At 35.1% G+C, this 26,640-nt stretch overlaps 1 protein-coding gene across 1 annotated transcript in view; it reads right to left on the reverse strand.

The window, feature by feature from the left end:
* Window positions 1-869: 869 nt before the first annotated feature.
* gpc5 (glypican 5) overlaps window positions 870-26,640 on the reverse strand; it is a 124,877-nt gene continuing 99,106 nt past the window's right edge. The window contains exon 9 of the mRNA XM_014471668.2: window positions 870-3,096. Within this exon, the coding sequence (XP_014327154.1) occupies window positions 2,942-3,096 (155 nt within the window). The 3' untranslated portion in view covers window positions 870-2,941. The remainder of the gene's footprint in view (window positions 3,097-26,640) is intronic.

The raw sequence follows: 26,640 nt of genomic DNA on the forward strand, positions 1-26,640 counted from the left end.
AGGCTACAGCTTCTTCCCGATAGCACAGCCTGCTTTGAATTCTTAGACTAGTTAGCATGGCCACTGATGACAGCGGATAAACAGTTGTCCTGTGAAGGTAAGTTGTTTCTCTGCTATCAGCTCATTGAGCAGCATGTACATGAAGTTGATTGACAACGCTAATACTGTCCTCCACACTGATTGGTTGTTTCTGATGACGAGCATTGGATTTCTGCAAATGGCAGGAGGAACTTGATCTCTTCACAGATTAGCTATCACATTCTGTACTTTTACGGCATAGTGACAGTTTAAACAAATATCTAAAAACATTTTTTTTTCTATCGTGATAAGATAGAAAAAATAAATAAGGATAAATTGAAGCTTCACTTTATCCTTCAGATTTGTTTATTTGCTGTTATTCATCTACAATTTACTTTTATTAGTACATGACTGTCGAGATAATTTTGCATCAAAAGCAGTTTTATTGGATATTGGCCCTTGTATGACTCATAATTAAAATACTTTCTCAATTATTTTCTTAATGTCAAATATAGTCGTAGCAGGAGAAAAGCACGTCATCAGTTTTCATGTATAAATTATGTTCAGATTGTTTTAAAATATTTAAATCCTGTTAAATATTTAACCTGTGTTTAATAAAAACACCATGACAGATGTTTCCCTGTCAACATTTACTGAACAAAGATGAAGTCAAAATTGAAATTGTTTCTAACTCATTAAGCGGCTCCCCAAAATCCAAGATTAATGGTTTAATGTTTAAACTCCATTAAAAGGCTGAATCACCTCTTCAGCTTTTGTCAATTTCAGGAGAGGTCTAGTATCAAGCTTTTTTTCTGATTTAGGTGGAAGACGCCAGGCCCAGAACCTTTAGTTATATACAAAAGAACTAGATTTTTAAGTTTTTTTTTTCTTTTTCTGTGCCATTACTGTATTGCTGAAGTTTATAAAAATACCTTAACAAATGCAATTGAAAGATAAAACCAGTAATGTTAAAATTGGTCTCCAAGGACTGAAACAACAACCTTTAAACACCTGGAAAGTCATTGTGGGATTTATATGATGATTTTCCTTGACTGTCTCAGGATTTTAGGGATCACCAGGAAACACAAACCTAAATTTGAGAAGTCAGGCCTTAGACCTAATGTGCCATAAGCTCAGCTCTTATTTTTCAAAAATAAGACTTTAAATTTTTTAATTGAAACTATAAGGACAAAACTAGACTTAGGAGAATGGGCATGTATGTACATACAAATGTGAGAAAAGTTGAAGGTTTCAGAGAGAAATTTGATGGAAATCTTCAGAGATCAACTTGAATTGTGTGTTTGTAGCCATTTGTTTGTCACAATGAAGCAGCTTTGACTTGAGTGCAGTTAGAAATTGTTCTTCTTAAATCCATTTGTTGTAATCCTGAAGGCCAAAAAGAAAGATGCTGGAGATGGAAGTGCAATCCTTAATTCATGTCCTGTTGAGACAAACATCATTTCACTAAGACTTGTTGCTCTTCTACATGGGAACTTCTCATCTTTAACTCATCTGGAATATTTGTCTTCTTTGGGTTCTTAAAATATCCATCACATGTTCCTGTCCCGTTGGAATGATGAGACTCGGATTATAGCTGAAATATCTTTAACAGTTTAACAGCAAAGCATATTCTGACAACAGACTCGGACAGTGTTCAATGGAAAATACACAGAAAGAAACATTGGACTGAAGCCACATCTGAATCCAACCAAAAGAGAAACAATGGAGAGAGGATAATTAACATCTCATCTGTATTTTGGACAGGACATACATTATCTTAAAATGTCATGAAAAAAACAAAAGATTTATAAACAAAATTTCAAGAACTAAATGGCCTTAAATCTGGGTTATGCGTCTTCAAATTTATTTTTGTATACAGTAAAAATAAAGTATCTAATTTTATTTGGAAAGTGCTCACTTCTGAACCAATAAAAATACACTTTTTTTTACTACCATCAAGTGCTTTTCTCTCCCAGTCATTGTCCAGACATGCATGGAAAACATAAAACAAGTCTCTTTTACATTTATCAGCACAGAAATCTGTTAGCAACACACCAGTATTATGCAGTCAGGAAGCAAGTTGAAGCAATCAAATCTTTCCTCACTCCTGGCTCCTGGAGCTATCAGCCCCCATCCAGGCCCATGAAGACACCGTTGGATTGAGTTTGAAAGATGATAATAGAATCCTGAGGAAACTAATTTATTTCTAAAGAAGAAAAGGGTATGAATTCTCTCACATGCTCCCCATCTTCACCTGTCCACTCTTCAGCAGTTTTCACCCTTGCAGTTGTATTACTGCACAGTTGCTTGATTAAGCCATAAGGCATGATGTAATTTTGATTTTCAACAGTATAAAAGGGGAAAAGAGGGTATTTCATACATACCTCATAGTTTAGTGTGTTTTTATGCACTTGCATAAAAAAGTAAGTGCCAGTTTTAATACAGAGTAATTGTTATAACAGCCTTTTATAAAAACTCAATTTCACCATATACAAATATTGCAACTGCAGGAGAAACAGATTTTTTAAAAAAAAAAAACAATCTGTACTGTATTGAGATGTACAATACAGTACTTCTGTACTGTACAGTACAGTGTACTTCTGTACTTGCAGAAGTACAGTGATGCGTAAATATTTACAGAGTATTTACTAAATGTACAGTAATACAGTTCATTTCAGACCAAACATATACAGCATCGTTATTGTCTTATCTTTCTTATTATAAATAAATCACAATTTGCCTATTGCCTTATCAAAAATAACTGGTATTTTCAAGCCACAATATGCAGTTTCACACTTAGCTCAGGAGAAGTTATGTCCAAGTCATTATTGTATTGTAATAATGACGTCCACTGGCTTCCTCATCTTGGGGCAAATAAGCTTAACATCTAAATTTAATGTTTAATAGAGCAAAAACGCAGCTGTTACAAGTCCAAGATCATATGAAAGCAAGGCAATACTAGGACCCAGATGGCTCCAGTCAGTCTGAGGCTGTGAGATTTGCCATCTATTTCTGAGTCCTTGGCAGGTGGATGATGATAATGATGATGTTTGTAATCACTGGTCACATCTGGACTCACTGCAGAGAGAGAAGAGATGAAAATTACAGTTTGAAGGATGCTCATTAACAGCATGACATTAGGATGCACTGCAATTTTACATGTTAGAAGGACAAGGACGGTTTACTTTACATTTTTTACATGCCAATAAACATAATAAAGAAACAGAGTCTATCTTTGAGTTCATGTTTGAAAGTCCTTCTTTTCTTCTCTGTGAGATTTTGTTCAGATATATGAAAATTGGGTTTCCTCCTAAAACATGAAAACACAAAAAAAATCAAGAAAAAATAACATAAGAACTTTGTATGGTTATCACTCCACACCAGCTGGATTATTTGATATTATTTTCCAAGGTACTTTATATCACAGCTGGAGAAGTAGCTCCTTTTTAAAACTATTGCTAACTACTACTATTTTCATGCCCTAGATGAAGCCATGTAAAACAGTGTTTGTTTTTTCAATTAACCTTTAACAGGAAAAAAATGCATTGAAAGAAAATGACAAGTTATAATAAATAGGTGCACGTTATTAAATCAGGCTGAAGAACTTTTAGTTTGGAGGTAAGAAGAAGAAGTCAGTGGGATTTATTCAGTTAATTTCAACATTTTCTGCAGCAAGTTTCAGGATAAGGAAGCAGCGTGAACAAAAGCCTTGTTACCCAATTCAGAGCAAATGGGACAGAAAGCAGCAGCAAGTTTTGTGAGCAAAAATATAGGAGTCAATATTTCTCAGTGCAATTCCAGTACAGACAAAGGCCAGCAGAAGTCTGAGTAATGCTTTGTAAATAAAAGTTAACCAATGGGAATTCTGTCAGGCAGCCAGACCACGCCGCTCCACCCAGGAACATAATAGCAACGGTTTGTTGATATTGTGCAGTTTGTAATGAATCTCAGAGAAGAGGAGTAGACATAGTCAGGCATCCTAAAATGATTGACTAGGTAAAAAATGATTTTGCTACTTAACTACATCCATTTGTTTCAATTTAGGCTGGATAGTGGCATAGTTGTTGGCATGTCTTGCAGCAAGAAACTCCTCAGTTTGAACTTTGACCTAAGTTTTTCTTTATATGTTCTCCCCATGCATATGTGGCTTTCTCAAACTGTCCACAAATGCGAATATTAGGTTAAAAGGCTACTCTGCATTTCCCTCAGGAGTTTGTGTGTGCGTGTGCAGGCGTGTTTGTCCTGTGTGTCTCTGTTTCCTTGTGATGTACTGTCACGCTATTTTCTTTTTCCTTCTTTTGATTTTCTGTCTCCAGTCCAATTTCCTAAAAATAAGTTATCTAAAAAAACAAAAATTTACCTAACCATGTTGCAATGTACTGCAGACCAAGACCATCGCTTCTTTTTAAAACAAAATTTAATTAACTTCCTGGCAAAATGGATGTTTCACCCTTGCAACTTTACTTCAGACCAAACAAAATAGTCAGAAAATTGAGACAACCCTAAGTCACTTGTAAAATCATTCAAGGTCAAGGTTAAAATTTGAGTGAAGACAGCATTATATATTCTATCAAATCCCACACAAGGAATTTATGTGGCATTTGATGGATCAACTTAAGCTGGATATGTTATGTTTTTCATTTCCCTCTTAATTACAACTGCAGCAATAATGCCTCATACATCTTTTGCAGCTGCAATACATTAGCGCCCCTGTTAAACCATTAGGAGAGTGTGTTAATTTTCCACTACCCTATAAATAGCGAGCTGATGCAACCACAGGGCACCTTCATTCTCCATCTGATTCCCTGGAGATGCAGCAGAGAGTATCCTGGGTGCATCTTTGTGTCAACAGAGTGTTTATGGCAAGGTGTTAAAAGTGTTAAAACCCATTCAATAGCCTCACAAACTAGAGTTGTGAAAGTAGTTTATGAGATGGAGGACTTGTCTTTTTTTTTCTGTGTAGAATCCACCTGTTTGTTCTTTTCTTAAACTAATGAAGTAAAAGTCAGTGTCAAGCCATCATGACTGGTTTCCATATAAACATTAAAAACAATAAATCAATATCGCCTCCAGTTCTAACAGTAGAGAACTACAATCAATAAAACAATTCAATGCACAAATTTAGTGTGACATGGGAAAATGGATCAGGAAGCCTTAAACATAAACAGTAACCAATTTACTACTCTTTTTTATTTTTTTTTACTTTTGAAACTTATTCCCCGGATTGCCTGGCCATGAACTCAAACACCTCCACGTCTTTATGTCTTTAAAATTAAACCTAAGCAGACATCGAGTCAGACAGCTGCACCACACCAGCAGTCAACATCCATCTTGTTGTTTACATGTTGTTGGAGGCCTTTAGGGCTGGAGGGGAGAAATTCTGTGTACCCTGCTGTGTGAAATAGAGCATCCTCTTTAACCCTGCTGATGAAGCCTCAGTCTTCATTGTGGATTTCTTCCCCTCAGGGAAGGAGTGAGGTTGAACCCAAATAGATGACCAGCTGCTCAAGGATTCTGGAGTTTCTCGCTTAGGCCCAAGGGTCATAAGTCTGTCATGGGCTGAATTAGTCTCACCTACACCCTTCCAGCTCTCCTATCAAAGTTTATCTCAGTGGCAGAAAAATAAAACCAGCTGTAGATGCCATTTGTACTATATGGATTCAATTCCACTTTTTATAGTGTGGCACAAATGGAGTGTAATTCTTTTACCCAGAGCAGGATCCAAAAGCAGTTACATGATTTTGAAAAGACAAACAACAATCCTAAATATACTGTATGCTGTAATCTAATTCAGTGATTATGTAATTTAGATGATGTCAAACAAATATTTATAAAGTGCCAAGTAAAGCAAACACACACACACACACACACACACCTTTTTCACCAGATTTAATGTGTCATTTCTGCATGTATTATTTATTTAGAAAGATTTGTACCTGTTGTGAAAGCAGATGATCATGTCCAGTCAACTGCCTATTGATTGCATACCACAGAGCTTCAAGGATAGCATTCAGCTCACTGACAGGTTTTACCCAAAAGCACTGAACTGTAGCCTTCACTAGGCTCCTCTTACTGAAGATACAATGTTTATAATGCTCTAGACAGAATGGCTGAGTATCTGTTATGATGAATAAACTAAAAGACAATTCACAGAGAATACTCTTATTTTAACTGCTTGACTGAACCAAACCCAGTCAACTCTAAATTAAGCATAAACTCTTAATTTAGAGTAGAATAGAATAGAAATGTCCTTTACTGTTTCTCAGTCAGGAAATATTAGGTGTAACAGCAGCAAAGTGACAGTCAAATGGAAACATGCAAATCCACACAAGGTTAATTATAACAACAAAAACAAGACTGTACGGTAAAAGTAGACTTAGAACATAAAAAAAATACTATACTGTTATTGCAAATTGAATACTCAGATAGCCAATAAAAAAGCAAATAAACAACAACGCATTTGATGGTTAAATAAAATACCAGGGAATAAAAATCAAACAAACACAGAAACATGAACTACAAATTGTCATTAACAATAAATCAATTATAAAATGCCTTCGATATATAACCACTCTAATTTACTTTCACTACCTGACTGAGATACATAAGAAGTCAGCTGCGCAATGGAGATCATTTCTGAAGAATATCAACGTTAAGCTCCTGAAACATTTTTCCTTGTATGTTGGGAGTTTTAAAAAAAGTATAGCCTGCATATTTTGCCCCCAGTTATTAGATGGGGTCAGGTCACTCTTCTGCTAGTCAGACCTTAATGATCTTATTTGTAGGTCATTAATTCTTAGTCAGACATTTCCACTTGCACCAGTTGCACATATGTGGCCTCTCAGAATAGAAAGGCTCATGCAACACATCCAAAATAATGTGTGACAGGCTGGTTCAGTGGGAGATGAAACCATGCATGCTGCGCTGCAGACATAGGAAGATGATGCTAAAGCTACCTGCATAGCTGTAACCCAAGGTAGATGCCAAACGGTATGACAGGTATGAGGTATTAGAATCATTCATTTTAGATTAGAAAGTGCTGTGTTGAAAGCAAAGGCAGATACAGATCTCATAATTAATTACTGCTTACGCTTGTTTATCAATAGAAACTACCTAATTCAACAGTCCATGTCTAGTACTTGTGGTTTCTCTTTGAATCTGTCTTATTGTGACCACATTCAAATAGTTCCAACCATGATGACACCAAAACTCTTATACTTACATGTTTGAAAACCATATCTGAACTGAAATGGTTTAATTTGAATGTCTATGTATGTTCATAGAAATTGCTATGAGATAATCCATTGTGAAACAATGCAACCACCACAGTAGGAATTAGGTAATATAGGGTAAACAAAAAGAAGGCAATTTTAAATGACATAAGATTATATATTTCTAGCATACAGTAGCTATAATGACAAAGGGTACAACCTACAAAGGTAAAGTTGTTAGAAATATAAACTGAAGATGTTTCAAAAATAATATTTCTGCAATGTAACACCCAGTTATGTGTGAAAAATAATCTTTAAACTCATAAAATAATTTCTCAAAATAACATGTAACAAATGCAGCCATTCTCATTTGGCAGGCACATACTTGATTACAAACAAATACATGTTACTTAATAGCTCTCTGACACACAAACACAAACACACACACACACTGTATTGACTTTGCACTGCAGCTATTATTATACACAGCCATCAATGCAGACTGTTCTGGCTCTAAGTGGGTTGACTTTATAGATCATAATGAAGGTGCAGACGAAGGAATATATTACCTCTCTAAAAGAACAACTACATCCTCAATATAATAACCCAGCAGAGGTAGCACATTTCTTGCTATGACTCATTAAATGGTGAATTTGGTCTCCAATCACTAAAAGCTGAAAACAGCTAAAATGACCTTGCCTTTTTTGGGATTCAAGAATGAAAGATTTGAGAAATTGGTCTGTAATTATATGCTTTGGTAAATTGGCTCCAGAGAGGTTAGGTTGTTTGAAAAGGTCCTCCGGCTGAGGAGAGACATGTGTCAGGAAGTGAATCCCTACAACGGAAGAAAAATCAATACAAGCTGGATCCTGATGGCTTGGACAAACAATGATCAATAGCGCGCTAACTGCTTCGTGAAAAATATCTAACAACTGCAGTGGCAGAAAATGTTATTGCAGATTTTTATCATAATTTTTAGTGTTTCTGTATGAGTTTTAGAAATTGCTTGCCAAACACACCCTCCCTTCCAATACACTATTGAGTTTTATTATTGAGAAGAGTTATCCAACATGGAAACAGTCAGCTCATTACCCTTCTCTTTCAAAAGCTGCAGCTTGTTGTTGATCCAGTTGAATAAATTAAATGGCAGACTAATCAAGCTGCGGAATAAATGACATGATAAAGCAAGTCTCACATTTGAAGCATTACAAGCCATAGTTTTCTGTTGTAAATTCAACATAAAATATCTTATTTAATGGCATTTAAGAGTGTAATATTACCACAACCCCAGTCTGAATTCCCTCTTTGAATATAATTACAGAAGCTTTGCAATGTTGACTTTACTGCAGATGCAGATGTTTTATGGGTAGTGATTTATGTGGCTGTGACAGCAGCTACAAGCAGCAGACACTTTACAACGGGGATTTTTTTGGGATTCATTATTACAGTGTTCCAATTACCACCTCCATATAGTGAAGAAAAACCCAAAGACAAATGGAAAGATTACTTGACCAAAACTACACAATTCTTATTTTGTAGATTTTTTTTCTAACTTACCATGGCTTGGGGAATAATTATTAACATTTCCACCCTTATTCTTTAGAAATGCAAGGCAAAAACACAGCCAAATAACTGTAAGGCTGGCACACTGGTAGGTCCATAAAAAGATTTTCTGAAATACAGGTGTCTTTGCACTGTGTTTAAGAAAGTAGACAGTGATAGGTTTATTTTGTCCTAACCTGCAAAGAATCAGCCAGAGACAGAGATTAGGTTTCTTTTAATTTCTTTTCTGCAGAATAGGAGAATTGAGAACAGACGCGACGAATCGCTGTCAAACACTGTCTGGACTCAATTCTGCCAGATCTTTCTTTGCATTTCTCTTTATTGTATAGAAAAAGGAGGTTGGGCTTCTTCACACAGTCACACAGAGAATTGACCAACCGTCTTTACATTCTGGAACCTCCTATGGACATGCCCTTACAAGGGCATGTGACTGACCACAACTAATCAGTTACACATGGAGCTAATAACACATGAATGTTTAACGTTTTTAGCTTCCAAGCAAACATCCTAAACAAAGTTAATAATATACTACAAAAGAAAGAGAAGTTAAGTAAATATAAAAAGAAGAATAATATGAGAGTAATAATATAAAAAGAATAATATGAAAGAATAATATGAAAACATAACTTGTAAAATAAACTCATGAGTAAATGAACAGGAGGATAATTTTTCTAACAGACAGTCTACCTGTCTATTGGAAAACAGTAGGTAGACTTATCCTGCTAATCCTACGTATTATACATACATAGCTCTTCCACAGTTCAAATATTAATTTAAAAACATTACAAACAAATGAAAATGCAGTGACTTTGAAAAGCCAGATCTTGTAGAATGGCTGTAAAAATCATACAAATCAATCATAAAAGTAAACCTAATAAAAAAATTAAATTAAATTTAAAAAAAACTGCTACTTTTGGACAATAAATGTAATTGACAGGTCTTGTTGAAACTCTACCCTTTTCACGTTTTCTCCCCCTATGTTAACTGAACTCTTTGTAAACACCTTTGGTCATTACTGAAAAAGGATGACTGCAGAACTTTCTCAAGACGACACATTTGCTTACTTGCAAGTCTGAACAGTAAAATCTTTGAAATGTAAGGGTAATAAAAAAGGCTTTCATCACAAGTACAATATCCTCAATAGTTATATTTACTGAGCACAAGAATAACAATCTTTTCCCAACAAAACCAAAATCAAGTCTTTGTTTTAGTGACTTTTTAAGTGTATTCCCATCCTTGACCTTTTTCGATATTATTAATTTAACATAATAATACATTTTAGTTAATTATGGAATAGACCAATATAAATCACAAAATTCATATACATAGTTTTCAGCATTTTCACAAATAAAGATATGAAATGTGTGCTGAATGCTTGTATTCAGATCAAACAAGGCTTCGATCTAAAGCTTCACATTGTATCAATGGCTGAACATTGTTCTTCAGGACAGTGAAGATCTACTCTCTAGTGTCAACTCTCTTAAAGCCTTCAAGAGGTTTTCTTGCAGGATTGTTGTGTATTGAGCTTTCAAATAAACTTTGATATGATTTCTGCTGTTTTTGATGTATAAAGAAACCCTCAAACCATCAGTATGTTTTACTCCAGAGGTGGTGTGTGCTTAGGGGGAAGTATAGTGTTAGCTTTAGAGTTGTACATGTGAAACAAAAAGTTACATTTTGTCTCATTTGACATTTTTTGACATGTTGCTGTGTACACGGGGTTTTTCCATATTGGCCAGAATTGTGCAGTGTAGTGCTAATGGTTGTCTGGTCAGGAGATTTTCTCACCTGATGTTTGGACATCTGCAACTTCTCCAGATTTACTGAAGGGACTTTGGTCATTTTTCTCTTTGCTCCACCTGTCAGCTTAAGTGAAAGGCCTTAACTTGGTAGGTTTGTAGTTGTAATATTCTGATGATGGACTGATAAGTGATATTTGAGTTGCTCAAAGCCTCACATGTCTGTCAGGTCCCTGGTCTTTTTGATACTGTTGTCTAATGTTCTTCAACAAACCTCAGCTGCTTTGTGAAGCAGGGATGCATTTATACTAGGATTAAATCACTGGGATTAAATCACACACTAATGAACCTTATTTTTAGGTCACTTCTGAAAGCAATTGGTAACACTGGGATTTATTTGGAGTTATCAGAGTAAAGGGGGGCTGCAAGCAAATGCATTTGTTTTGTAATAATCTTGTAAACCACTTAAGCTTTTCGTTCTTCTTCACAGCTATGTGTTGCTTTTTTTTATTTAGAACATAAAATCCCACTGAAATACTTTAAAGCTTGTGGTGATAATGTGACAAAATATAAAAAGTGTTATTAATACCTACAATATTACTCATCAGCATAAAGCTTGGCCTGCTAATATTGAAAGGTGCCCTCTGATGTGTACATGTTTTCTTTGACTCTAAAAGGCCTTTCAAAAATGTTATTCATGAGAAACTATGTGCAGTTTGAGTGTGCACAATATCACTGGGGTTCCTGCTTGTTCTCGGATGAGAAAATCACCTTCATTTAAATGATTTCAATTATAACTTGGAGAGAGGTTTTGGAGAAAATAAGCATTTATATATGATCTAATGTTTTCCCTAATAAATAAACCAGACAACTGAATCCTTTTAATATGATGTGAACAAGTAAAGTTGAAAGGATTAGGCCACAGTATTACAGAAAAGCGCAATCAAAAAGCAGTGATTCAATTTTCTAATCCTTTTCTCCCAAAATGTTACCATGTACTTTGATGCTAAGCGGATGAGTAAACAATGGCTCAAACCACTGGCTCAAAGGCGATTTCTGAGTAAATATTAATCCAGAAAACGAATCCAAAATAAATTCTAACAGATGACAACTTTTGTTTTGAATAAAAGGTTTGTTAGCAATATCTTGAAAGAAGATATTTCATTCTGTGACTTCAGAGTGTGAAAATTTGCATGTGGCAAAGTTACATTAGTGCTTGTCAAACCTAAACTTGTTTCCATAGGTACGCAATACCTTCATATAAAGATATATATATATATATACTGTATATACATATATATATACAGTATGTATATGTATATATATATATATATATTATATATTCATGTGATAAATAAAATTAAAATATCATATTTATATGCTTAGTATCAGAGGTGGGGACTCGAGTCACATGACTTGGACTTGAGTCATTAAAATCAAGACTTGAGATTTAACTTGAAAAAATGCTCAAAGACTCGGACTTGACTTTGACTTTCACACCATTGACTTGGGACTTGACTTGACTTGAAGCTGTTTACTTGAAAAGACTTGATATTTTACTCTTAAGTCTTAAAATTTAAAACACATTATTTATAAAGTGGCCCCATTAATTCATTTCACTCATTCCGTATTAACAGGCGCAGACCGTCCCTCTGGTTTTCCACACTCCGTATGTATGTGTGCGTAAGCTGCAGCACAACCAATCAAATTAACAGGATTTAAAAATAATAACAGGGGGAAAGAAACGAGAGACGAAAAAACGCTCAAAGCAGATATGCTCCTGTGAGTAATTTCTTTTGGGTACATCAATCATGAAATATCCAACTAAAAACGGAGTGAAACATGCAAAACCTGCAAGAACCGGATCTCAGATGGAGATACAACAACTTCCAACTGTTCGACATTTGAAGTGGCACAAAGAACGGTGAGCAGTTCTTGTCTTTTACTATGAGACAACTGACTAGCTAACGTCGTGTTAGCAACTCTGGGTTACGTTGGTGATACCACTTGTCTTTAACTTGTCTGCTATGTTTAGTTATGCTGTATAAATCCGGTGATTCAAACGTATCCACATTAACGTTCACCTTGTTAGCTCAGAAAGCCAGTGGATAGTGAGCGGGCTCCGGATCAGAAAGCAGGTTCTGGACCTGAACCCAGGGAAGAGCGTTTGTTTCTGTCCCATCATAATGATGAACTGGGTCCAGGTCCATCACAGGATGGATGGTGTATTCATAAGGAAAACTACGGTTTCTTACACCCCTTTCCCACCCTGCTCCCGTATTAGTATTTTCCCATAAATATCCTCCTCCCCCCTACTGCTCTTACTTTAGTTTTACTCCCCCTCCTCTGACAGTAGCACCGAACAGAGACATTTCCCATATTCTCAAATCCAAAATTTGACAGGTGTGGGTGTGTTTGCAGACATCTATGTTGGGAAATTCTATTGATAATAGATTGTTTACTGAGTTAGTGCATTAAGTCTACTGTTTTTTCAGTTATAACTCTTCAAATGGCGGCGTGATGGTCGTTGAAATACCATCTCCAAGTGGTATAATTGAGTGCTTTGCTTGTTTGATTTTAAAAAGAACACATTATATATTATTTACATTTAGCATAATTGGAACATTGATTAAAAAAAAAAAAAACACGACTCGAAAGGACTTGAAATTCCAAGGTCCTGACTTGAGACTTGACTCGACGTTTGCCTGTCTTTACTAGAGACTTGACTCGGACTTGAGGACAAAGACTTGAGACTTACTTGAAAATTGCAAAACAGTGATTTGGTCCCACCTCTGCTTAGTATATAAACATGCAATTTGAGTTGTTCTGTATGCTCTGGAACAAATGTTTTTAACTAGAAAAAATTATAAGGCTTTCAAAACTGTCATCACAGTACCACAACTATAAACACCGAAGATGCAAATAAAACGCTACATCCAGGTCATTGATGCAGATTGATCTCTTGTTTGAAACCCCAGTTAGGTAAATCTTTTTTTGTATTTTTATAATGGTCTTTAATTTCGGACATGTTCAAAGGGTGATGTGCACCGGGTGCCTATTGGACATGTCTGGAGTGCAGAGTGTCTGATCAGAAGGAGCCACATTTCTCCTAGTTCAAAGTATTTTTTTCTCTGGCATCTGCTCATGTTAAAAACTCTCACATTTGACATGTATCATGTAGTTGCTCTAAGTTTATGAGATGCAGATTTCTGTAAAATGCCCTATTGAGATTGCCTCTTTTTTCACTTCTTTATATAAAAATTGAGTGAAATGTCTTCTGAAAGCACTTTTTAGTATAAAGAAACAATTCTTTTTTTACTTAAGAACTGACTATTATCCTAAGTAGTCAGAAAATGAGCAGATGCCTTTTAAAGCTCTGAAAGTGGCACAGACAGTATTGTGTGTCTTTCTTGGTATCAAATTCAATTTGATACCATTTCTTGTGATTTATCCATTAAATAGTAAAATGTTTCTATTCATTATATTTTTGTACAATTCTGTTTATTTCTGTCATGTTGTCAGTCTTATACCTGAATTTATAAATTTCATTTTGCATAGTTTTTTTTTTTATTATTTATTTATCGCATTATCTTACTTTTTTTACCCTCTGTGATCATATATTTCCATTAGCTTGTCAGTGAAAGCTGCTAAAGTCAAGGGATACATTTCAGAAATTGAGGGAAATAAATACACAAAACAATGCCTCTATTACTTTTATATCATGTATATCATATTCAACAGGCTTATATGAATATATGTCAACATCACATCTCCAAAAAAGATATTCACATCTTGCTTCACTACTAGATGGTGTCAGATTTTTTTTCCAACATTCCAACAACAAACATTATGTATTGTAGGGTTGCCACAATGTCACCAGACAGGCAGACATGTTCCTACATACATAATAAAGACCCCCCTCCTCATCCTCCACACACACAAACACACACAAGCACACCCGCCGACAGGCTTTTAATGTGTGGTGTTAAGCTACTTCAGGGATCAGGGAAAAGGTGAATCTATAGAGCCATATAGAGCATGACAGCCAGGATACATCCATACAGACATGAATATTTCCCAGTTGTTTCTGCTTCAGTGGTTTTGTTTACAAAAGAAAAAAAAATGAGCTGAGGAGAAAAGCAAGGCAAAGAGGAACCACCTGAGACCTTTTGAAGAGAAAGCTCAGTGGTCCCATTCTCACACATTAATTCTATTCAGCTCTGAGCCGGGTGCCCTCTCAATTATACTCAGACACCCACAGACAACAGAATAAATTAAATCTTTATCAGCAAAAACTGCATCATTTTGTAACTCATTGTGAATTCATTCATCTACATTGTCTGTACAATTTCAGTGTTTAATAAATTACCAGTTCCTAATGATTGATCCACTGTAGTCGCTATTTTTCTCGATTCCCTTCCTCATTCTTTTTCTGAATGATGACACTATCAGGCTGTGTCACGTTTGCATTTCTGCCACCTCAATCAGAGCCAAAGGAGTCTTTAAGCAGAATTAAATCAAAACAGGATAACACAGACACACGCACACAGTAAAGCTTTAAAATCTATGTACTGCAAGCACACAAAAACACACACTTTAGAAGATAGCAAATGTCTTTAAATTATTTAAAGAATATTGGGATTTATCAGATCTTTTTTGTGTTATCATGTGAATTCTCCAATGGTGAAAGGGTCAGTCTCCTACAACAACAACAACAAAATCCTTTTGAAGCAAGAACAAACAGCTAATACGATAACAAATAAAATACAAATAACTTATAAAACGGTCTTTTTGATAAATTATTCAGTTATCTATAACTTGATTGTTTATTTGGTTTTTCAGTGATTGTTAATTTACCATCTCACAAGGCTTCTTATCTGATTGGATCATTGTTTGTGTTACAAAGGTGTAATTTGTCAATAATTCTCTATACTGGGTTTAACAGTCATTATGTTTATGACAGCTTATAAAAGGAGAGCAGATTTTACATTTTTTCTCTTCAATCAACATAAATTTGTGTAATTAATTAAAACTGCTTTCACTTAATGTCCAATCTGCTTTGAGTGTTATGTTGTGACCAAAATGAATAATGTGAATCCAATTTTTAGTTTAACATTTATTTGTTATCATAATCAGCTTTTTTCTCACTACTGAGATATTTCTTTATCATAATTGTTTTTACAATGAGACTGTAAACCTTGTTATTGTCACCAAGCTGAAGATTAATATATTTCTTATTGTTCAGAAATCATGCTGCAAGATTTCCTGTGAAATATTTTCATAAGTTCACTAATTCAGTCATAAAGAATCATATACAGTACTTGCTCCATTATAAATCATCACAGGATGAATCCAAACATTAAATAGGTCTTAATTTAGTAACAACAGATGCCAAACACTACAACATTTCTAGTTTAAAGTGATTTGAGATGTTATTCCTTGTCGAGTGTACATAAAAACATTCAATGTATTACAGAAATTTAAAAAACTGCAAAAAAGAGTATAGTAATACCACTAATTAGGATAACACAATGCAAAGCAATAAAAAAATATTCTGCAGGTTGGAGCCTGAGGAACTTTACCATATAAGAAATTAAAAATCAGTTTGAGGTTTCAAAAATTATTAGAATTGTCAAAGGTGATCATATTACTTTTCTAAGAACATGACAGTGATGTGGTTTAAAAGCCTTTTTATTGATGTTTTGATATCATCTTCAGTGGCTTGATTGTTGGAGGAACTTGTACAAAGCATAAAAATGTTTTCTGAATCAAAATGTCTAAGAAGTCTAATACAAATTTGCTCTTGTAATAGAATTTAAAATCTCAACACATTTGAATACATAGAAAGCTATATAATTGTTTAATAGATAGCTTTATTAATACATTCTGTCACAAACGTCCCTTTGGGGACATTTATGATGTTGCTGTGTCCAAAATGAACATGAGTTTGACAGCCTATCTGTCAAACTGAAGTCATTTCAGGTTAATTCAATACATTCAATACATTCCTCAATTGAATCAAAATAATTAATTCTCAGTTATACTTTTAAGATTAAAACATACAGTATTTAGAGACCTATTTATTGAAGCTGATGCTTTTGTCTTGTCTTGGTTTGATTTATTTATTTCAAACAGGTATTTCAAAAACCAGTCAGCAGGACAGAGAAAACATGAGCATACATAATCAAGAACAAAATAATTTGTTTACCACTACTTTTCTGTTTGAAAATGAGTAGAAAGATAAGATAAGATGAGCTATGAAGCAACACCAGTCCTAGACTAAATATAATTTCTTCTAGACCCAATGTCTAGATGAAAATGCATGCATTTTTTTTAGATGAAATGCCTTTTTTTAAACTTATAGAAAAATGGTAAGAAATTGAGCCGATTTTTCAACAGACACATACAGTATGTCTTTACAAACCAGACATTGCAAGCTACATGTGTGTGGATGCTATTAGATATTGTAGTAGGAGAGTTTTTTGTGGCAGTTATTTTACCAGATGGGCAAAGTAAAACAAGTAAGTGTGTCTGCATCTTTGCATTGGCATTAAGTCCAATAAAGACACATTTGTTCTCTCTGTAGAGAGACTGTCTATAAACTCTTAAAAGCCAAATCACCTTAAAGCGGCTCTATCTCTGTTTCACCTTATTTCCTCTACCTCTTATACTTAAAGCTAAAGTATTTCTAAATCTCTATTTTGACCTCCATTAAAACCGACATCCATCCTGCTTGTGCTCGTATAGAGAAAAGCAGGATCAATGAGATCTAATTTAAGGCAGGAGCATTATTCTGAAAAAGAAGGCCTAGTGCCTCTCTGCATGGAGCCAGAGAAATGATTAAGTGCCCTGGTTTTATCCCATATGGCTCTGATCCACCCGCCACAGAAGAGGGTGTGCATGTCCAGGATCCCATCACCCCCAGCCTCTATTACATCCTCAGAGCAGTCAATACAGGGGCTCTGACCACCAGTCACTCACTCTCATGTTGCACACACAGGCAGAATACAAATCAGCTTGGAAAAGCCAAAGCTCAGCATCCTCTCTGAGTCCACACCTTTACTTCACATCTTGTGTTTCACAAAGCAAAGGTTTGTGCAAACAAGAGGCATGAGACTTACAATCACAATACAAGTGCAAAAAGAATTTTAGGTTAAACAAATTATTTCATATGAAAAATGAAAATAAAGGAAACTTTTTTAAACTGCTACTAAACTCAAAGCTACATCACATAGAATCAATGGTGAAAATAAATTTGTGCAGCAATTTCTTATGTTGTCAGTCAGTTGTTAGCTACAAAAAGAAAAACCATTTGGACAAAAGCTTAATTGCAAAGGGCAGAAGCAAGTTGCTGCATTGGTCTGTGCCTCTGGGAAATTATAAACAAATGTACTAGTTTTGTTTTTATTACTCAACTTTTATACAGTAAACAAAACACAAATAAAAAATAATATTGCTGGCCAACATAATGTTTTATCATTATCCAAGTCCACGGAGAAAAGCCAAAACTCCAAAAAGCAAAAAACAAACAACATCCTTCGAGAATAATAAGCAATACTCAACCCACTTAATATTGTATCAGATAGAGTCAGACAATGTTAACAAAAAGTGGGGATGTACTAAATTTTTCATACACAGTTCCGTTTTTCCACAAAGGAAAAGAAATTGTACGGAGCTGATCAAACTGACATGCTGGTAAAGGTCCCTGCAAACGTCCTCCTCTTGGTCTTACCCTTCTTTTTGTAGCAAACATCAGCTCACATCCTCAGAATTAATCCTCATGGAAGTCAGCCTCCTGCAACAACAAACTAACCTCGGCTTCTTTTAAACAGCACAGGGTCATCCAGCTGTTTCATCTCTTGCTTCACAAAGAACTCCAACTATAAATGAGGGCATTAAAGGCTTCACAAACTTTTTCCTCAGTCACCCTCCTCACCACAAGACAGTTCTGTGAGAGTACAAAGAAAATCTTACTTCACAACAACTTTGGAAAACGACTTAGTTGTGGAAACTATGTAATTGACTATTTTTTTCAGTCAGTTCTTACAATTTCTTGGGAATTTAAGGCAGCAGCTGTGCCAAAAATATCAGTCATAACAGCCAAGATGGAGGTAAAAATAGGTGCAATTTTGTAGTGTTTGTCTGCACACGTTTGATCGTATATCTGGTTACTTTATTTGTATGTAAGCTATTGCAACATCCACATTGATTTAGAGTCACTTTCTAGGGTGGGTTTATCCAGAAACATTGGAAAAACCATGTTTTCCACTCTGCTCAAAATTGATCACAATATTCCCCTGCTAGCTGATCGTGACATCCAGTAGCTCACACCTAAATGCAGTGTAAAACTATTGTTTTCCCTTATTTTTGTTGTCTTTTTAACAGCTGCAGCATTTCAGCATTCCACTTCTAAGTCAAAATGAGTGGCTGAACACCTAAAGGTCAGGTTTACAGTCTACTAGAAAACTACTCATGTATAACATCTCCTTCATCTAGCGTTGAATTAATTTTGTTGAAGTTCTAACTTTAGTTTTCTACTAAATATGGCCAATGTGATTTGCAGCTCTGTGTTTCGTATTGATACAATCCTTTCATGTTGAGTCATTATAACTCAGTTCGTAACTTAATGTTTCTCGCTGCTCCTGTCACTCATACTTTATATTTTTAATGATCTCTGATGAAGTTGATTTACCTTTTGATTAATCAAAAAAACAAACACATGGATTTCTCCCCAACTGATTATTATAAAATGTCTAGGTTGTTGAACAAGACTGCAGTGAAGTTTGATTGTAAAAGTATAAACTGTATTAATATACAGTGTAGGATGTATCATTCACATTTCTTGATTGACTAAAACTAATATGCCGTATCAAAATGCAGAAATCTGAAGAAAACTGCAAGAGTTCTTGCAGTTTTCTTGTTCTGAGACCAAATCAGCCCAGAACAGCATGAAAACTTTAAAACTGGACACATCTGTTATGCTTTTGTGGGCACCATGATAGGCATTTTCACAAACACATAAAACTGTTTCTCCTACTATGCTATTTCTCCTTAATGGTGCATGATTCTATTTCTGATCTAAGAATTATCTGGTCATGCATGTGATTACATGAGATTATACATGTAAGCATTGAAATTTATAAAATGGTTTGAATGTTGGGTTGCTGGGTAAAAGAACACAAAAAATAAGAAAGATATATTTTCAACTATCAAGTATTTTGAAAATTAACAACCATTTAATACAAACTAAAACTATATTTCACAATAGCACTATGTACATTTTATTTTCTATTTTCATATGTATCACAATTTCAAGGGATTGCTGATCCATTTGAAAATCACAGTGACTGCAGCCTGTTCACGGCAGCATTATATTCAGGCTAGATGCTGAGCTCAGCATGGAGTTAAACGCATCACCAGCCAATTGGAACACATTGCCCTCAGTTTAGATCGTCTACATAATAAGATCTGCACAGACAGAAAGAGGAGATTAAAAAGGGAAGATGTTGCAAAGCCAGGCATCTCACTGTCAGTTCAACAAGTATTAATGAGACACCTTAATCAAGCCCTATTTTACTGTCAGTGATCAGCTAATGTAAGCGTCAAAATAATATTATTATTTCCTTACAAATTATACCTCAGAGGTGGTTCTGTTTAAACCAACGTGGAGACAATCTGCTAATTAGCACAGCCAAATCACAAACCCATATTACTCTTTTTAGAAAACATCATTTGCATAATAAGGTTTTGAATTTTCACTGCTCCCTGTCTTATTAACCTTCCATTAACCTCTAGATAAACATAGACAGCTCTGAGCATTAGTCGCAAGGATCAAACACCAAATGCCTTGGCTGAAATTCATCAGACCAGCTGTAGAATCGCTTCAGGGTGATTAGGACACTGATAGATGCTACGCTCACTGAAGATAAAGATCACTTCCAAACCGCTCTAGAGCAAAGAACATCTGGAGCTCAGGGTCTACTTTCTTTCTCAACAAAAAGTAATGAGATGCCATTATCTGGGAATTTCACATCAATGAAGAGTTAACACTGGTGCCAAAATCCCAAAATAGAACGGTTAAATTATAAAATTGTCTTCAAACGTTTACGGTTCTTTTGCACCATAAAAGACCGCAGTTCTTTACGATGCAACTTTTTACAACAAGTATCTGCAACTTTTATAGCAGTTTTATGTGTTTGTCCTGACAGAGGCTTCTTGCACAAACTTGGTGGTTTATACCTGAGAGCAGCAATGTATCTGAATAACAAAACATTTGCCATGTCCAGGTCATACATTTGTGACATTTTGAATGCATAGAGAACTATCCTTTATCTTAAATTGCAACAACAAATCAAATGAGCAAGTTAGCTTATTTAATTGCTCATTTGATTTTGGATTTGTTCTTTCTTGAAGCAACCAATTGCAGCTGAATAAGGTCTCCGCAGCCTGATTTAATCCACCACCAACCGCATGCACTTCTTTCAATTAAACTGATGGAAACCAAACATGATGGCTTCATGTCTGAATGAACATTCTCATTACTTTTTAATAGAAGCCGCACCAGCATTTTTACTGGGTCAGACCTAGTGGCATCTAGTTATCACCTTTCCCACTGCTCGAGTCGGAGCTACTTGAAGTCACATTAACCAAACAATACACACATGAATTTTATGTATAATACGATTGTTTTAAGAGAAATGTGACAGATAATGCCAAACCGAAAAATTATAGCAGTGTAGACATGGAGCTGCTGTAATGAGAACTTTTTGAAGCATATCATCAAGTTAAAATGAAAAATTTTATATTTGCAGGAGTTTTCTTATTCTCTTATTCATTTTTTTAAGACGCAATGACATTGAAGAGGTAGCAAGTAGAAAACATATTTGATGTAAACATGAACATTTTTGTAAGAACAGCAGAAAAAGTCCTACAAAAGCTCAACAGTTCACCATCTGCTGTGATTCTCCACTGTAAGGAAATAATACTGTGGAATCCATTTACCCACAGTATTAATGTGGGTATGTAAGAATACGCATTATCTACTGTGTGACTGTTTGTAGTGCATGACAAGTCCAAATTAGACTGGATATATTACAAAATGAAATTATGAAATGAATTTTGCTTTTAGTTATGAGAGTTGTGAATTAAGAAATTTGAACTTCAGCTGTCCGGTATAGACTGTGAAAACGAGGAATGCTTATGTAGTCAAACTGTTAATGAAGGTATGCAAAGATAAACACAATCTCTAATTGTAAAAATAAAACAAAAGTTCTATAAGATAAATAAGTATATGTTTCTGTATCCCTGATCCAAAAAGCATGCATGATGTGTGTGTTTACATTTGACTATGTCCCAGAGGAGGCCACTCAAATGTTTCATGTTCAGCACAGCTCTTCCTTTGGTTGATTAGCTTTGTGATCCATTAAGTGGCTTCGCCCCCTCAGCAGGGACTATGTGCCCTCCACTCTACCCTCAGAGGATTAGGGGAATCCCTGAGACATCATCAAAGGAGCTCCAAGGTTAAAAGTGCAGACAGCTTTTTATGAAATGTCAGCAAAGGGTGCAGCACTTCTGCTGAACCTCTGATTTCAAAAGCAGAAACAATATCAGGTCTGCAACAATATACCACTCTGATATTATATCCATTCACAATATGTGCAGAGAAAAAAAAGTCACTTATTTTATATGGTTGCTTTATTGTTTTGTTCAATCTGAAAATTTTAAAAGTATAAGACTTATAGTCTTGTATTTTCCAGACTCTAAGTCCATCTGAAGAATTGACTTGTAGTCAATAAGGGGAAAATATATTTAATACACACTGGAGTTGCATTCATTTAGAAATTGTCAAATGTGAGAGGGATCTTGTCCAGTATGACCTGAGATGCTGCTGCAGATGGTAATGTTTAATCTTTGGCTCATGTCCATCAGTATGAATTAACATTTAAACATCTGTCAAAAAATATGTCATGAAAAGAAAAAAAAAAAAAAAAAAAGTTGCACCTGACTATAAGTCGCAGGACCAACCAAACTATGATAAAAAAAGTGTAGTCTGGAAAATATATTCTTGGTTAAATATGATAAACTAAATGTAACATTTTAATCTTTTGGTTGAATAAAGGCATCCATGTTTACATGATAAGCAATACAATACTCATCATTCCTGTCTATAAGTAATGTTCCTTGGAAAACTTTTAGTTGTGCTGAAAATATAACAAATTTGAACACAGTATAAGAAGCTGCTTGGGGACCAACAGATTCTTCACATAAATATCATTTTATATATATATATTAATCTGATATTTGTTTTTAGGAATACTTCAAGCAGTAGTAAGTATGTAAATGATGTACATAATTGGATTTGCTTTGTGATGTATATCTATCAAAGTACGGATTCTTCAAAAAAGGAGCGTTTCTAAATGCAAAATCAAAAAAGTATTTAATTTTGTACTTTTGTTTGGTTACTCTATAACTAATAAAGTCACAAATAAATCTAATTCCAGTAATTAATCTTTGTCTTTCTTTGCTCAAAACACAATACTTTTTTTTTCTTTAAAGTTTGTGGAGCCACGTAGTTTGAATCAAGAAAAAAATGTGTGAAGCTGCGAGACCACAAGTTTCATTTCAACACTCCCTCAGCAAGCACAGACAAGGTGTGAATGTGGCATGAAATGAGGTACAGAAGCAGGGCCAATTGATATTTAATTAATGTTAGGCCTGACTGGAAGGACTGGGCTCATCTGCTGCATGTCTTATCCAATATTCATCATTGACAAACAGGCTCCTGACCATAGCAAACTTCTCCTACAGTAAAAGACATTTGTACGAGACACATGCTTGGGGTTCAGAAGTATAAACTTTTAAGTCAAAGCAACGAAGAAATGAAATATTGACAAAATAAAATAATGTCGGGATAGAAATTTCCATAAAAAAAGCCTTTGCAATTTAATTTTAAATATTTATAAGTAAAGCACAGCATGCACACCTTTGTTCTTTTGAAAGCAAAACATTTCTGATTATACCTTTTCTCTTTTATTAAACTTATGTTTTATTAATGAACATACAGTACAGAGATGAATCTGTTACTGTGTGAACTAAAATGAGAAGATACATGTTTGGAGGACTGACATAAGAGCATAGTATTCATGTTTACCCTTTTTGCTATACTGAAAACAAGGCATTAAAAAAAAAAAACAAAGTGTATTTTCAAAATATTATTTGAACACAAGTATTGTATGAAAATATAAAACATCAACTGGTATAGACGTACCATTCGTCAAAAGTCTTAGGTTTGATCAATTAGATATGGTGGACAGTAACTAGTTACATTTACTCAGTTACATGAGTCACTTTTTGAGAAAAAATACTTCTAAGAGTTTCACTGCAACCTATTTTTTACCTTAAGTTGAATCATATCATCCTGGAGAAATGGTGTTGTTACTTCAGGACAATTTCTGGCTACCATCTTTAGTTTCTTTACAGAATGAAGAAAAGGATATTTAACCAAAAATGCACCGGACATCGACACAAACCTACAGCTCATGATAAAGTGAGACACACAACTTTATTTCTCTGTCTTATTACATATATTGTTAAAAATAAAATGAGATGTAAGAAAACAGTTACTCAGTACTTGAGTAGCATTTTTACTAAATACATTTTCTAACTCTTATTTGAGTAATTTTCTCGATACGTATTTTTACTTATACTTGAGTAAAACGTGTAGAAGTAGTGGCAATAACAAATCTTTACAGATCAATGTGCATTAGACTCCGACAAACACAGTTTAAATTGCTTATATTCTTGTCCCTAAAATTAAATTTTAATTATCTTTATATTAAGGTTCAAATGAAACAACTATTAGAATAATGAGCTGATTTTTAAAAAAAAAGAAAACTGCATGTAAAAGTAGAGGAATAAAAACATGAAAAGAAAAAAGTAAAGTTTTTTTCCCCTTTAACCAAAAGAGTTGTCTTTTCCTGAGAACATATTTGCTTTTCTGTTATCTTTATTTAAACAGGTGAATCTCATTTCATCAAAGGCTTGGTGAGGAAAGCAGCATCTCTCCAATTATGAAACTGACTGAAATGGTTTGTATAAATCTAATCAAGCTCATTTTGGATTTTCTTGAAAAAACTTGCCACTGAGGGGTTATGAGCAAATTCAGGAGGAGACAAAATATAAAAGGTCAACGAAGGTGCCAGTAAATGGCACACAGTCGATATAATGAAACTATAAATTTAAGCTTCATTATTCTAAAGGCGCTACAGGCAGTTTGATTGTAACTGTTTTAATCTGTAGCTTCTTTCGTGTCCCTAAAAATTCAAACACAGAAAAAAAAGCCTTCATTTACAATTACATTTTAATCCCAACTGTAAGTTAAAGGCAGTAAACACCTTCCCAGGCTGCTGTCCAATGAATTATCATTTTTCCACCCTGGGCCATCTGTCAGGCCCCTACCTTTGCCCACGTTACATTAAATAAATGCCTGGCTTCTCTCTGGGGTCCAGAGAAGCGTTATTAAACTGCCTACCTGTGTTACAATGATAGATCTCTCCGAAGGTTTGGGCCCAAACAAGCCCTGGTTACCCATAAATGCAGAACATAAAAAGATTGCTGTTTGTGACAACCAGTAAAAGCAATGAAATAAGGCAGCACACAGCTGACTGGATTTTGAATTCTGAAAGAGGACAGCTAGAGCCGACTGAACAGTAAGCAGACAGTAGTTCAAGGACATGCTAGCAGATGTATACAGGTTAACATAACCCAGCAGAGTACAGTTTAATATTAATATAAGATTCAGTATGTGATGCCTGTGTTCTTAAGTTTGCACAGAAGTAAAAATAGAATCTTAAATTTAAGCCAATAAAAAGGACTACTGACATGATGGGGGGAAAAGAACAAAAAGCGTTCAGTTTGAGGAGAGATCCTTTTCTAAGGTTATTTAAAAATGTCCTAATTTAAAAGTAAAAGTAAAAATTGGGAAGAACACACAACTAAGGCTAAGATCCATAATTTAAGCTGGACATTGTGCGGCTGATGCCAGGCGAATTCACACCCATGAAGCACAGATATGCTCAGTGGCAACGATTGTATACAATCGAGGCTGCAGCCAATTAATTATGCAGTAGCTTGCTGACAGAAACTAGAGAGCCTAATTCTGCTTCTACCTCGTAGTCACAATCATGTCTGCTTGCCAATTTCCCCACCAGCCGTAAGTGACAGGCCACTGGATGTTGGGCGTGATAATGGATGATTCTAATGGTCAAGCTTGGACCGCACATTAGGAATCAGGTCGATTCTTAGTAATGCACACAAGAAGTGCTGCCAGCAATCAATGCCAGGCTAATATGTGAAAAGGGGTATGTTGAATGTCAGTGTTGCTGATCAATAACTATTCATTTTCAGCAACCACATTTCCACAAATAGGACACTTAATATTGTGCGATTGGCTAATTACCACGCCCAATTAAGGGTGTGCGACACTAAGCAATAAATGGTTGATGGAAGACAACTGCCAAAAGGTGCTAATGGAGATGCACCCAGACTGATCGACACTTGGGAGATGGATCTTGATGTCTGCAAACTGTGGGACGCCAGCTAAACCCGGCAGGAGTCAGATAATCCTCTCTCTACCTCTACGGCATCCAGGATAATAGATGTCTACTCTCAGATTCGGCTTCAAACGGAATAAGTTGCTCCAGAGGGGAACGGGGTACAAACACTGTTGCAAAATATCTTAAATGGATTTCCCCATTTTCTTCACAACTCGAGTTTCCTTCTTCTTTTTTTATTTTTTGAAGATAAATAAAAATCGTTAATTGCAAAGGATGTCTTGTAAATAGCTGGCTATATACTTACAGAGACAGATCCCTGGTTGCCTCTTTTTCTAACAGCCTATGCAGCTGAGTAAAACATGTCTTACTCAGCTGCAATAAAGATTATCTTGTTCAGGGACAGACTGACATCTGTATCTCCCTCATTCCAAACCATGTGAATTCTGAAAACATATTCAAAAGTCCACAGAAATGCTGCATGCCAACGTGGCAATCCTGCAGGAACACTCAAGCCATGAAGACGAGTATTCACAGCAAGTAGTAAAGCCCATGCAC

The sequence above is a fragment of the Xiphophorus maculatus genome, chromosome 4 (genome assembly GCF_002775205.1).
Source record: "Xiphophorus maculatus strain JP 163 A chromosome 4, X_maculatus-5.0-male, whole genome shotgun sequence".
Lineage (NCBI taxonomy): Eukaryota > Metazoa > Chordata > Actinopteri > Cyprinodontiformes > Poeciliidae > Xiphophorus > Xiphophorus maculatus.